Here is a 14152-nt window from a genome sequence, read left to right as displayed (position 1 = left end):
TAGCCGTTTCATGGAAACATTAGGTAGAGCTACTCGTTCGGAACCTGATGCAAATGAAGCACACGAAGGGGGTGGGGAAATGGACTCTCCTTTCACATCGCACGTGGACCCCACACCCCCAAAGAGTGTCCATATGGATATCCTACCTGGGATGACGAAGTCGGACAATGTGGATTGGGTCCACCTAGCAGCAACCATAGACACTTGGGGAAATAGGGGGACGACCTGGGTAACACCAGAGGGGGATGAAATGCCTATACCCTTAAATATGCTACAAGCAATGCATATCGCTTCCGACAAGGCTCATCCTAATGTAACGAAGAAAACATACAAGTGGGTCCCTAAAGCTTCTTTAGTGACCATAGCTAGTGCTAAAAAACAGAAGCCTTGTAAGAAACGTACCACTCGCTCCAAGAAAAGTAAGAAAATGTTGCGATGGATCCATAAACGACTATTGGAAGCCCAAGGCTACTATCAAAGAAATGATCAAATCTGGGTGCCAAAACGTAGATTGTGCTCTTACCTATCACCTGACCCAAGTGAGCCCACTCCCGTAGCTCCAAAACGAATCAATGATTGTGGAAAGAAAAAAATCACAGAATGCTACACACCCGCTCCCGAGCTAGTTTGGGTACCAAAGAAAGAACGATTTGTTCCACCTAGCTCAAGAAGGGGGGAGTCCCATGAAGCTTCTAGCTCCTCATGTAATACATCCATAGAGGTAAAAGATTCTACACAGCCTCCATCTATAGTAGTGGACCTCCATGAAGCTACAAAAGAATCCACACCTCCCAGTGTTCAAGAATTACCTGATGAACCACTTCAAGTTCGATCCTGGGAGAGTACCTTACCACCCTTGCAGCTTGACGAGGCACCTAGGGTAATAGAAAACTACTGGCAAAAATCCTCACCTATTACCAACTGGAACAATTGGTTTCAAAGGGTGACAAGCTCATTTCAAATGGTATGATCCACCCAAGGAAGGGGGGAGTGTTTGCTGACAGTCATCATTCATTTGTTTCCCTCTCAACCTTTCTCCCTGACCTCTTAATCTCCGATCTTAGGGAATGTACATATAAAGCTTTATACTCACAAAAAACAAAAAAATAAAGAGCAAGAGAAATTAGCAAACGAGTATGTGCAATAAAAGTCAAAACATTGACTCAGACCTACACATGTCACATCTGGTACAGTGAAACAGAAACCTATGCCATAAAACACCTTTGATCCTCATCACTTGAGTGATGGAGGGTAGGTAAGATTAGTACGATAGGAGTGTTTCTGTTTTAGAGTTGAGTGATTAGCAAAGATCTCTTTTTCTACTAATGTGCCTCCTGGAGGTATTTCTTTTGTTTCCTAGTGTGTACAGGAGCGTGTTGCTATTGATAGGATTTGGAACTTCATGGAATCTTTATCTCGACTCACTCTTCAAATCAAGCGCGACCATCAACACAAACAGGTGTTTCTTGTCCATTAGCATTGCCGTTATCTTTTTGCATCCATGTTTGTCTGCTTTGATTGTGATTGGTAGCATAATATTCAGCGCATTGGCTTAGTATCAAACATTTAATTCAATGTAATGTTTTGTCATAATCACTTGTGTAGGTTTAAAACTCAATCAGTCTGACTAAGCTAGTTTGACCAAGCTAGGTATTAGAAATCTTCTCTTAATACCATGGGGAATGCCTTCCTAATAAACAATGGTTACTTAGGTTCTTAATCCGATTTAGGCAGCATTGTATGAAATGTACTAGGGCTTTCTAGTGGGCTTAACCCTATTGACCTTTAGCTTAAGTATTATAAAGGGAGTTTACTAATGTGATGAGCCTGGGGAGGGTAACAGTGTTATATGACCCCCCAAAGTTACAAAATTAAAATGCTGAAAATGAACAAACAAAAAATCAAAGTGCCACAAATGAAAAATTTTACGCTGGAAGAGAAATCCCTGCTTAAATTGGTACTTCACTCACATGTATCGCCTATGGTACTAGAGCCCTAGAGGTTCCCAATGTGGGCGCTTTTCCTTGAAAAGCAAAAAACCCAAGGCATAGAAAATAAGCACACACATCATAATTGAATCACTGTGAAAAGACTTTGGGGGGTCAAAGAAAAAGTAATCAGTCAGGCAATGATTTCATGAGAAATTCCTTTTATGGTAGCTTAACTACAAGGTCTTCTAGATATAGCCTCTAGTCAGCCCTCGAACATGAATACTTGGCTCTCGCGATTAAACAACTTAATTGACCACTGAAAATTAAGAAACTTACCCATGGTATTAATATTCGATCTCTAGTGCCTTTCGACCGTCAAATTAGCGACCCCGGACTTGTTTAATTTTTTACCTTTACATCTGTTTATGCATTTGATTACATTGCAATTTAATGTTCATTGCTGACAAATTGTTTGAAATTCTTTTACCAATCAATTTGTCTACCTAAAACTGCACATGCTTTTTAATCACTTATGAAAATGCAATTACTGTGCCCATGTTGTTTGATTTTGCAGTGACTGAAGAAGGCGAAGGACATTCATCTCAAATGCTCTTCCACCTCGACGAACCAGCTTCAACTCAATAGCTTCCGAGGACGGAATCTACATCAGGAAGGGGGGCATGTTAACCCTCACGGCACACGGACACCCTATGATCTATAAACGTTGTATTATTTAGAGTCAGGTACCGGGCTTGTCGGACCAATAGGAAAAGGATAAGAGTGATCGCCGATGAGAGGCGCACTCTAACTGGGACATTCAAGGGATTAGTTGGCTAAGCATGGGCGCCCAAGTGTGAATGGGGTGAGCTCATATAAAAGCCAACTAAACCTAATTTTTACTCATTCTCTCATTTGTGCAATAGAAGAGTGCTCTTGCTCCATCTCCATCTCCATCTTCTTCTTCTTCACCTCCTTGTGTGTGTGTGTGTGTGTGTGTGTGATAGAGAGAGAGAGAGAGAGAGAGAGAGAGAGAGAGAGGGAGAGTGTGTGTGCGATCGAGCATTACGAAGGCACGACGGCGGCGAGGCGGTTGAGCGCGGCACGACTGCAGCTTCTTCTTCATCGCGGCGAGGAATCCACCACGAAGGCGAGCGTAGAGCGGTGAGTGACACACCCTTTGCTTTCTTGAGCTTGCTAGTTTAGGCTTGTTGTGTGCTTGGAGCCATTTGTGGCTCGCACACGGTGTATTGGCAAGTCCCTTGCTTCGACAGTGCGGCAAGGAGCGCACAGGGGTGCACAAATTTGTATCATGACAGAGGGACTCATGCAAAAACTAGGCATGCACATCCATGAGACACCTGAAATTAAAGTCAAGATGGAAAACAATAGAAAAGCTAGGTGTGTAGGGATTTGTAAAAATGTTTTTGTAGAGGCCTTTGGCATTAAGAAGGCAGTGGATTTTTATGTTATGTCTACCAAAGGAAATGGTTACCCATTTATCCTAGGGAGACCATGGCTAATGAAAATGCGAGCTTTGCGGGATTGGGAGAGTGGAAAGCTAATTTGCAGGAATGAAAATCATAAGAAGGTTGTCTTTGACATGAAGGAGCAACGCCAAGAGGAGCTCCATGAAGAATCATCTCAAAGTGAGACAGAGGAAGGCTGGACCTATAGCACTTCAGAAGGAGAAAGTAGCGGCAGCATCACTGAAGAGGAGTCTTCCATCGAAGTCATGGGGGTAAGGTTTAAGCCAAACAACCAGGAGACCTCTTGCCTAGGTTTGGAAGAGGTAGGTTCCCAAGAAAACCAAAAAGTGGAAGATGAAAGAATGCTAGAAGGTATGTTATCTACAACACTTACAAAGGATGAAAGAGAGGAGCTCAAATGTGTGCTAAGGAAATTTCCTAGGCTTTTTGCTAAAGACTACACCGATGTGCATGGAGTAGATGCTGTTCAACACAAAATTGAGTTGAAGCCAGAGGCCACACCTAAGGCTCAGAAGCTACGAAGGCTAGGAGTCATCAAGGAGCAGGCTTTACTCAAGGAAGTAAGAAAGCTTCTAGCAGCAGGTTTCATTTATCCAGTGGAGAATTCAGAGTGGGTCTCTCCCGTTGTTGTCACTCCTAAGAAAAATGGCAAGTGGAGGGTGTGTGTGGATTACCGTCCGCTCAATGAGGCAACAAAAAGAGATCACTTTCCCCTCCCATTTCAAGATGAGATACTAAATGAGGTAGCTGGTCATGAGAAGTACACTGTGTGTGATGGCTACTCGGGTTACTTTCAAATAGGTATCGCATTGTAAGATCAGTTGAAAACAACCATCATCACTCCTTGGGGTTGTTATGCTTTTAGAGTCATGCCATTTGGACTGACAAATGCTCCTGCAACTTTCCAACGCTTCATGAACATGGTGTTTCAAGCATTCTTGGGAAAGTCCATTAGGGTTTTTATTGATGATTTTTGCATTTATAGCTCAAAATCACAAAGGGTAGAAGAAGGTTTAAAGAAGCTCTACGACATGGGAGATCAACTCAACCCCGACAAGTGTCACATAGGTGAGGATGAAGTGATCTTGCTTGGTCACAAGGTTTCCTATAAAGGAATTGAGGTGGATCCTTCAAAGGCAAAGGCTCTTATTGAGCTCCCATCACCCAAGAATCTCAAAGAGGTCATCTCATTCATTCAAAAGGTGAAGTATATGTCACGCTTTATTCACTTAGCTTTGGAGTTGCTTCATCCTTTGCAAAAGTTGACACAACAAGTAGAATTTGCATGGTCTTATGAGCTTGAAGAGTACTTTTGTAACATTAAAGTCATTTTGTCAGAGCTACCAACACTCATGCCTCCTTGTTGGGAGTACACCTTCTTTGTTAGCTCTAGTGTTGGGAAGGAAACAATTGGTGCAGTTTTATTACAACAAGATCCCCACAGTACCAGGATGCGACCCATCTACTTTGCTAGTAGGGTCATGAATGCTTTGGAGAGAGGCTACACGGAGGCAGAACTCATGCTGCTTTCTCTCATGTTTGCGGTGAGAAAGTTTAGATCCTACTTGCTACCAAAACCTTTTGTTATTCTTACTGCTGAAAATTTGTTTCCTTGAGTGTCATCTCAAATGAATCTTAGCACTAGGATCTCAAAGTGGATTATGGAATTACAAGAGTTTCAATACTCTTTCAAAGTAAAAGATAGTGTGCGTGAAAAATTGGCAGGGATCCTTACTTATAGGGTACATGAGAAGGAGATTAAGGTGCTTGAAGTAAAGACCCTACCATTGCCACCACCTAAAAGTATTCCTTATGCTTTTACCTTGTTCTTTGATGGAGCTTTTCGACGAGCCACAGGAAAAGCAGGGGGAGGGCTAGTATTGCTCAACCCAACTGGGGAGGTGGTCATGCAAGAGAAGGTCAATCTACCAGGTTCAACTAGCAACAATGAAGCAGAATATGACACACTACTTCATGGTTTAAAGATATGCATTGGCCAAGGTATACAACGTCTCATGGTAAAAGGGGATGCACTTCTCATTGTGAAGCAAATTTTAGGCATTTGGACATGCAAGAATGAAAGCTTAAGAACAAAAGTTCATGCCATTCGTATGCTGTTTAATCAATTTGAAGAAGTGCAACTATATCATATTCCTAGGAAATAGAATAAAGATGCCGATTTACTTGCACAACAAGAAGTTACATGTGTTGAGAAAGAAGTGCAGGTCATCATGGTGGCAGCCACTGTCAAGCAACCGAGATACCAGGGATTGGAGTCATTGACTCCCATTATTAGCTACATTTTGGAGGGTGAGTTTCCACAAGACTTCACGAAGGCTCAAAAGAGGAGACTCGTGAAAAAGGCAAGCGCGTATCTCTTTCTAGAACGATCCCTTTATCAAAGAGGAAAGGATCAAGTGTGCACAAGAGTACCAACTATTGAGGAAATCCCAGCCATTCTAAAAGGTTTGCATGAGAAAGCGTGTGGTGGTCATTTTGCACAGGAACTCACTGCAAAAAAGATTTTGCTTGCCGGATATGTTTGGCCAAGCTTGCACATTGATGTTCAACATTGGTGTAAAAGCTGTCACAATTGTCAGATTAATGGAAACAAGCGTCTGTTACATGGTCCACGTCAGCTAGTCCTTGCAAATGGTTCATTTGAAAAATGGGGCATTGATGCTATGGGTCTATTGCCTAGGACTAAAAATGGGAAATCGTATATCTTGGTGGCCATAGACTACATGACGAGATGGGTAGAAGCACAAAGTGTGGCAAAGGTAAATGAGAGGACAGTGAGCAAATTTGTCTACACTCACATTTGTTGTAGATTTGGCACACCTTTGGAGATTATTTCTGATAATGGTCCAGGGTTTAGAAAGGGCTTGCTTACAGAAGTCTGTGAAGAACTTCACATTCTACATCATCATAGTACACCCTACTATCCCCAATCCAATGGTCTGGTAGAAAAAGATAATGGTGTCATTGCAGGCATTATTAGAGAGATGGTGAAAAACAAGACAAAGTTGTGGGAGGACTTCTTGGATGGTGCCTTGTGGGCATATCGAACCACATATAGAGAAGCCACGTAGTTCACACCATTTCACTTGGTCTATGGTCAAGAGGCTTTACAACCAATTGAGCTCAACATTCCAACAATGCGACTTCATGGCAAAGCAACACAAGATGATCAAGAAGCATGGATGGATCGACTTCTTACCTTAGCTGAGCTTGAGTGGAAAAGAGAAGCAGCATACGAGTGCTACAAAAGGAAAGCTATGTAGGCGAAGGAGAAGCTTGACAAGAAACTAAAGGACAAAGGCATCAATGAAGGAGATCTTGTGCTAAGGTATGACAATCGGTTCAATAATCGTTTTGATGCCAAATTTGAAACTAGATGGCAGGGGCCATACATAGTTAAGAAGGCTTTCAATTCAAGTTACTATCAACTTATGGACTTGAATGGGAAAGAGCACTCTAGGAAGGTAAATGGTTATCGCTTGAAGCCCTATTTGAGTCGCCTTCTACTAAAGGATCTACCAAAGATGTGTCAAAGGGCAGCTGTCTCATGTAAGTATTGTTACATGAAGCATGAGTGTAACTCCAGCCAAAATTCTGAGGGGCCAAACAATGAAGATCTCGTCAAGGACTCTGAAGCACTCTCGTTGGAAGAGATGCTCTATGATAGTACATGAACATACCATCATCCTGGGGGAGGGCTAATGATAGCCGTTTTTCAGCTTTCCATAATTGCCATAGTAAGCTACCTCACCCTGCCAAATCACTCAAACACTGTGGTTATGCCTACCATTTCACTGAACATAGGCGTGTGTGAGTTAGGGGACTTTTCCCTTATCTTCTTAAAAATCCTCAATTAGCTAGTCACTGGGCTAGTTGAGCCAATATATATATATATATATATAGATATATATATATATATATATATAATATAAGCATATTATGACCCATTTGTGTGTAAATATTTTATTGTATATAGGGCCTAAAGAAAATGATTTTTCATAATTATTTTGGTATTTATTGAAATATTTATACTTAGGTGTGTGTTATTTATGCTATGCACATTGACTCATCATTACCATATTTTTTCTTACCATTTTTCATACTCTTTATTCCATATAAAAATAATTTCATGCAAGCTTCTCTTATTTTTGGTGTAACTCCATCCCAACAAAAATCCAAAAAAACTAGTTTTATTTATGTGTATATTTTTTCACTGTTGTGATTTTTTCCTTTCTACATCTATTCTCTTTTACTCTCATAAATTAGAACACCAAAAATATTCATCTTTTTAAGGTAGACTTATAATGAGAGAGATTTATTTTGACCCCTTTATATTTTTTCCACCTATATTATTTATATTTGACATGTATATATTTTTTTAGACCCCTCAATATTTGATTTTCTTAGTTGTACTATTCACTTATATCATGATCTCAACAATAGCTTCAATTATAGACCTACCAAATAAGGTCAAGGATATGTGGCATGCATGCATGCACCATGGAGAGCTCACTCTTGGAGGTATTCAAAAGAATCATCCAAAGAAGGACCTCACAAGGACCTTGTGCAGTGGAAAAAACAGTCGGTTTGGCTGAATTTTTAAAGATCACATGCTCCCAGAATTTGAAAAGGTAATACAAACAAAAGTTGTAGTTCGTGAGCTGAAATTTCACCTCAACTTTTTTCATATTTTTTTGAGCTACGAGCTGTGACCTATGATTTTATTGGTGGACCCCAGTTTGCCCATGCTATGCAGCCACACTCCCTCTTCCACTTTATCATTTTCCTCTTTCACACACACTCCTTCCTCTCCTTCCCACTCCCAAACCTACAACTCCTATGTCCTAATTCACCCTCTTCACCATTGCCACATCTATCACACCTCCATAGCCTTCATCCTCCATTTCTACACCCTATGTGTCCCCCTTTCTCTCTACATATATGTCCATATTACCATACTCTCTTCAGCTTTGTAAAGAACTTCAAAAAATCAGCAAAAATCCAAGGATAATCTCTGCAAATGAAGGCTTTTATCATGAATTTTCCAAGGTTTGAAATAACATAGCTTCATCGACACGCGCTGCTTCGCCACGCTGACTGCTTCTTCTTCCGATGCTGTAAAGAGGTGAATGTCAACTTCTCCAAGGCTTCAACCTCTCTTTACAAGCTCATCCCTTCTCTAACTTTTCTTATCATATATCTCACCATTTGGTGAATGATTTTGTAAATATATTTTAGTGATAATTACTAACTACTAACCACTAACCTTATTGTAAAATGCACCCTCTACTAGAGAAGGCACTCCCAAATTATTCACTCAATCCTCTCTCCTATCATCCTCAATAATTCTCTTCCCTTGAGCCCACATCCATGTGACTCAAAGGACAAGAGAAACCCACCCTCATTAAAAAAAAAGTAAAAAATGCATAATCTTTTATTCCTTCAAATAAACTTGATTAGGCCTAATCCTAATCGGGGCTTCTAAAACCTATAAATAGAGCCCTTCTCTCCCTTGTAAATCATCCCATGATCACACTACACCACACCATTCTCAACACATAACACACCACTCTTCAAGCCTAGTTGTGTAGAGTGTGTGCATTGTGAGTGCTCTATTCCATCACTACACATAGGTGCATGGAGAAGCTTGACGTTACTAATTCCATCTAGAGGAGTGGAGTGATACTATACTCTGCAATCACACTTGTAGCCTACTCTTGTCCATAAAAAAGATTGATAGTTTTGGGTGCAATTGTATGCTGCAACTACGACTCTTCTCTCCAAATTGACTTGATAAGTTGGCTCATCAGGTGGTTGAAGGTATATTGTCCTTGAAGTTTGTTGTGCCATTTTATGCTTGGTGGTTTGAGGGCTTGTTGAATTGTTTGCCAAAACTTTCAATTGTAAGAGGGTGCTCGGTGAGAGGGCTCCCGTGACCCTAAGACAATTTGTGTATTGGCAACAAGGTCAAGTTTGTGTTGTCTCTCTATTTCTCATCAAGCTTTGTGTGCATCTAGTCTTTAAGGCTAAGAATGAGTTGCTCAAGTTGATTTGTGCACTTAAAACTCTCTCTGGCGTGGTGAATGTTTGTGTTTGGTGTGTGTGGCTATCTTGCATTCCCCTCTCTTTGTGCGTTTGAGTACAAGGAGATATCACGTGCGTCCTAGTTCGCATCTACAACTAGGTGATGCCCCTTTTCTTGTTTGGTTTCTAGCTGTGGGTTGTTGTTGTCTCTGATTGTGCCTGCCCCAACCCTAATTGAGCAGCACGGGAGCCTCGAAGGGTGTTTAGAGGCCGCTCTACTTGTTGCCCGCCCCTGACCGCTCAACATATACAGTGTTTGGCCAGTTGTCATGGTGAACTACAACATTCCCCCGTGGTTGGCTATCAAGAAGGGGCACCTATTTCTAAGCTTGATTGTGTTAGGGCGGTGAAGTGAAGAATATGGATGTGTATCTTCATCCACTATTGGAAGAGCTATAACAATTGTGTCTTGGCATAGAAGTGGTGGATATGAGCTGACACATAGGTCAACACAATGCCTTGATCACAGGCATTCTGAGGTGGACCATGCATGACAATCCCGGACTAACAGAATGCTCAGGTGATACTCAAATTCAAACACTATAAACCTTTGTTTTTCTCATGTGGATTTATTGTCATGTGTATATATGCAGGGCTCTAGACAAGCAGATACAAAGCATGCGTCACATGTGGCCCTAGCTTAATGCACATTGGACACCCTCACTCAAGAAGAAAATCTATGAAGGTCATCGAGCACATCTTCCAGAGGATCACAAGTTACACGATTTTTTTTTGAAAAGAGAACCATCAAGGATGTCTACTCGAGCATGGTTAGAGTAGAATGAGATGTGTGATGATAGTTTGTCCCCAGGGATGAAGATATTTTCTTTATGATACGAGTTGCCATATTGAATGTATTATTGTCCTTCTCCCTCTCATTTAAACATCATCCTACTCTGACAAACACTCTGACCTTCACAAAATTCCACCATTGCTACAAACTTCAGTACCAACTTGCAAACAGACTCTGAGAAGACTCACTGCTTCCTTTATGCATTTAGAATAAGACATTGATGAGAATATAGAATGAGAGAAAAGAAAACAATGTTGACCAAAAATTTTTCACTTTCTTAATCCCATAGGAATCTGCCATTACATCTTCTTCATCATCGTAATAACTGAAAAACTGCCTATTGCCGAACACTCCTTGACATAAAATAAAACATCCCTACACTTAAGATCCCAAAAAACACACCCCATATTAAGGTTAATTACATAGTCACTTTTAAAGTCAAAATCCTACTCCGCCGAGATGTAGCCTTAACACTTGTCACAGCCAGGTGGCTTGAGCCATAGGTTGACCTTGGACCCATGATCCCTTGATCCATGTTCAGCCACTTTGATTTTCTGCATCCAGTCCCTGCTTCTCCTCCACTACAACAATTGCATCCTCTACCACAGGGAACTGTACTGCCAGCGGTTCTGCATCCACCTGAACCACAAGAAGTGAACCTTCTGCTACTATCTCCATGCTACCCTCATGTTGTTCCTGCACATTTTCAGCTTTGGTTCCTTTTGAACACTAGTCTTCTGCTCCATCAGCTGCTTGTGGATTGATTCCAATTGCATTTCCAACTCAACATTCCGCTCACGCAGCGCGACATTCTCCTCACGGACCTTATGCTCTCTCTAAGCTTCAAACCACGACTTGTATCTATCAAAATTGGCTTCGCCATGTGTTCTTGAAAAAGCCCTACTGCTTGGTGCCACAATTCCTTGGTGTAATCAAACACCTCTTTCTTCAAAACATCCACATCTGCATTAGAAATCAAAACCCCTGTGACACCCTGGCCATCCAAAGTGGCCCTCTCCAGATCCACCAATGGAGTTAACCTATTCATCAAGAAATTGTTATCTGCAATAAGATGTGTAATCTTATCCTCCACTTCATGAAACTGATTCTCTGTGGCCTACTTAACCCCATCAGCCCATATCTGAAACTCTTGTGCAATTCCTGCCATCTCAGAAATCCGATTACGCATATCCGCGTTGACCCGAGCTAACTCCTCCTGTAATAATGTTTTCTCCTTCAATACTTCATCCACCCGGCTCTGCAGCTGACTGACTTCACACTCCAAGCTATCAATACGTTCCCCCTCTGCCTTTTGCATCTCGAGGGTGAGGATCATAGATAAATCGATTCAAGTCCGACAAACTCTGAACAACATGTTGAACTCAGAACACCCCATCCACTTTAACACTTGGAGGTTTAGCAAAAGGGGTTGTTTTAAAGGCCTGTGTCAGTGGGGTCTGTTCCCCTGAACCCTCGCCAACTTTCTGAGAAAACAGAGTTATGGTACGACTCTTGGTGTCGACCTTTTGCAATCCTATCCTAGAAGGGAAAAGAGTGACCTTCCCTAATGACTGCACCTTTTCATATGTGCTAGCTGCTAACTTACTTCTTGGGCCCGATGCAGATTTAAACCTGTCCCCACTAAGGCATATCCCAATCCAACTTCCGACGCTTTGCTTCACCCAAACTCTGCACATCTGGACTCTTAACAAAACTCGGTGGTGTGGGTGTGAGAGGTACCTACAGCACATAGGAGAAAATCGACTGCAAATAAGGAGCTACCTTGGAAACAGACGGTGACCTCCTTTTATCCCTTGGTTCTGAAAGGTGCATCCTGTCAAAAATGAAGGATGCCCAATCCACCTTCTACCCTCGCTTTGCATGATGAATTGGAGCAAACGCCTCTTTGGACATATATGCGGTTTTTGCCAACAAACAAACCCTATCCAAATACCAAAATAAGTGAGTACTATGGAGTTTGCCACAATTCCACACCGTATAATAAGCCCTACTGCCTTCTGGGTGCCCATATTTGGACCTCATCATTGCATCTATCACTTTCTTTGCCTTATACAAAGGATTGTGAGCAACCTTGAAAACCTCGGCCACCAACTTTGGGGAAATATCCTTTCCCTCCATGATACTGCCAGCATTTTCCCTAAGGTGGAAAAGTTGCGACTTTGCAAATTCATTCTTCTCCCAAAGAGTCCATGGTAAGCATGCATACTCATAAAGGCCAACCTGGTGCATCCATACCTCAGTATCACGATCATGAACATCAAACATCTCGTCGACCTCCATCTCCTCCACAGCATCATCTCCACCGAATTCTACCCCCTCAATGTCCTCCATGCTTTGAATACTTTCTCTGCGGGGTCGTAACAACTCCTCCATGGCCATCTTCATTGATCGGGTCTGCGTCATCTCTTCGTCACCTAGCTCCTGCTGTTTAGGCGCTGCATATTTTCTGAAGCTTTCAAAAGACATGGCGTCACAGGCGATAGGTAACGCACGAATAGTGGTAAAGCTCCTTTGACGACGAACGTGGGGTACATGCATGCAAAATGAGTGTGGCCTTTAACCTCAAATCGGGCGCTGACCACCCCATGATGGTCCTTATTCTGAAAGTGCGTCTTAATTCCCCGCACACGTGTGTTGATTGGACCACTCAGTTCAAGTGAATCTCTCTTAAAAACATTCAGCGTCGTAAACTGGTGACCTACTCTATGAAATAACCCCTGGACAATACCATCCAAGGTAATTCCGCTACGGATTTTATCCAATACCGCACTTTTGTCAAAACAAAATCCAACCACCTTCTGCAACCTGAACCCAGTGCTAGACACTGTATGGAAGTCTGTGCTCCCCAAAGAGTCCGCCTTGAACTCCAACACTGGTTGTAGCCATTTCACTCCAATTTCCTCAGCCTTGTTTACCATCCATCTCGGAATCTCAGGAACCTTGCCATAAAATTTCTTCATCCGAAAACCATTAACCGCTTTCACAACAGGTGTACCAACATCCCTCAATCTGAATGTTCCTTGTCCTAATTCTTCTACAATTTGATAAGGCCCAAAGTATCTTAACTTCAGTTTTCCTGGGTGTGGTCCCAACTTGGAATTGTACAACTTCAGTTTTGAACTTAACCTGCCTTGCCATCCAAGCTTGTCGTCTCTTTTGTCCAATATCCACTGCATATGCACTATGAATCCGATCCTCGTCTAGCTTCAACAACTCCCTCTGTCTATGCAACACAAAATCCTCAGGACTCAGCCTATGTTGAACTGCCAATCTCAGACTTGGAATCACATACTCCATTGGAACAACATCCTCAATCCCATAAACCAATTTGAAAGGTGTCATCCCTGTGGCAACCTTATATGCTGTACGAAACGACCATAAAGCTGAATCCAATTTGTCATCCCAATCCTTTCTATTTTCTGAGTCAATTTTTTTTAGAATTCTCACTAGCACCTTGTTTGTACTCTTAGCTTGACCATTAGCCTGTGGATGATATGGGGTTGACTTCTTGTGCAAAATCATATGTGTAGCTATCAACTCTGCAATTACTGAATTCAAAAAATGCACACCCTGATCTGACATCAACTCAATGGGACATCCAAATCTCCTCATAATATTTGTATACAAAAATCTAGCAACACTTGCTGCTTTATTATCCCTCAAAGATACTGTTTCCACCCATTTGGTAGCATAGTCTGTTGCAACCAAAATGTATCTTGCTCCTGTTCTGCTAGCTTTCGGTGATATTGGCCCAACAAAATTCAATCCCCACTTTTGAAATGGTTCAAGTGGTAAAACTGGGTGATCCTGCATCC

The 14152-nt window shown here is 41.8% G+C and overlaps 1 protein-coding gene across 1 annotated transcript; it reads right to left on the bottom strand.

Annotated features, from left to right (window-relative positions):
- Positions 1 to 12751: 12751 nt before the first annotated feature.
- LOC147419393 (uncharacterized) lies at positions 12752 to 13297 on the bottom strand. Its single transcript, XM_086506169.1, has one exon. It carries the CDS (start codon positions 13295 to 13297, stop codon positions 12752 to 12754), a length of 546 nt encoding a protein of 181 aa, XP_086362295.1.
- Between the last annotated feature and the right edge of the window lie 855 nt (positions 13298 to 14152).

The sequence above is a fragment of the Adiantum capillus-veneris genome, chromosome 29 (genome assembly GCF_014529385.1).
Source record: "Adiantum capillus-veneris isolate H3 chromosome 29, ASM1452938v2, whole genome shotgun sequence".
In the NCBI taxonomy this organism is placed as follows: domain Eukaryota; kingdom Viridiplantae; phylum Streptophyta; class Polypodiopsida; order Polypodiales; family Pteridaceae; genus Adiantum; species Adiantum capillus-veneris.
This window is presented reverse-complemented; position numbering and strand designations above follow the sequence as displayed.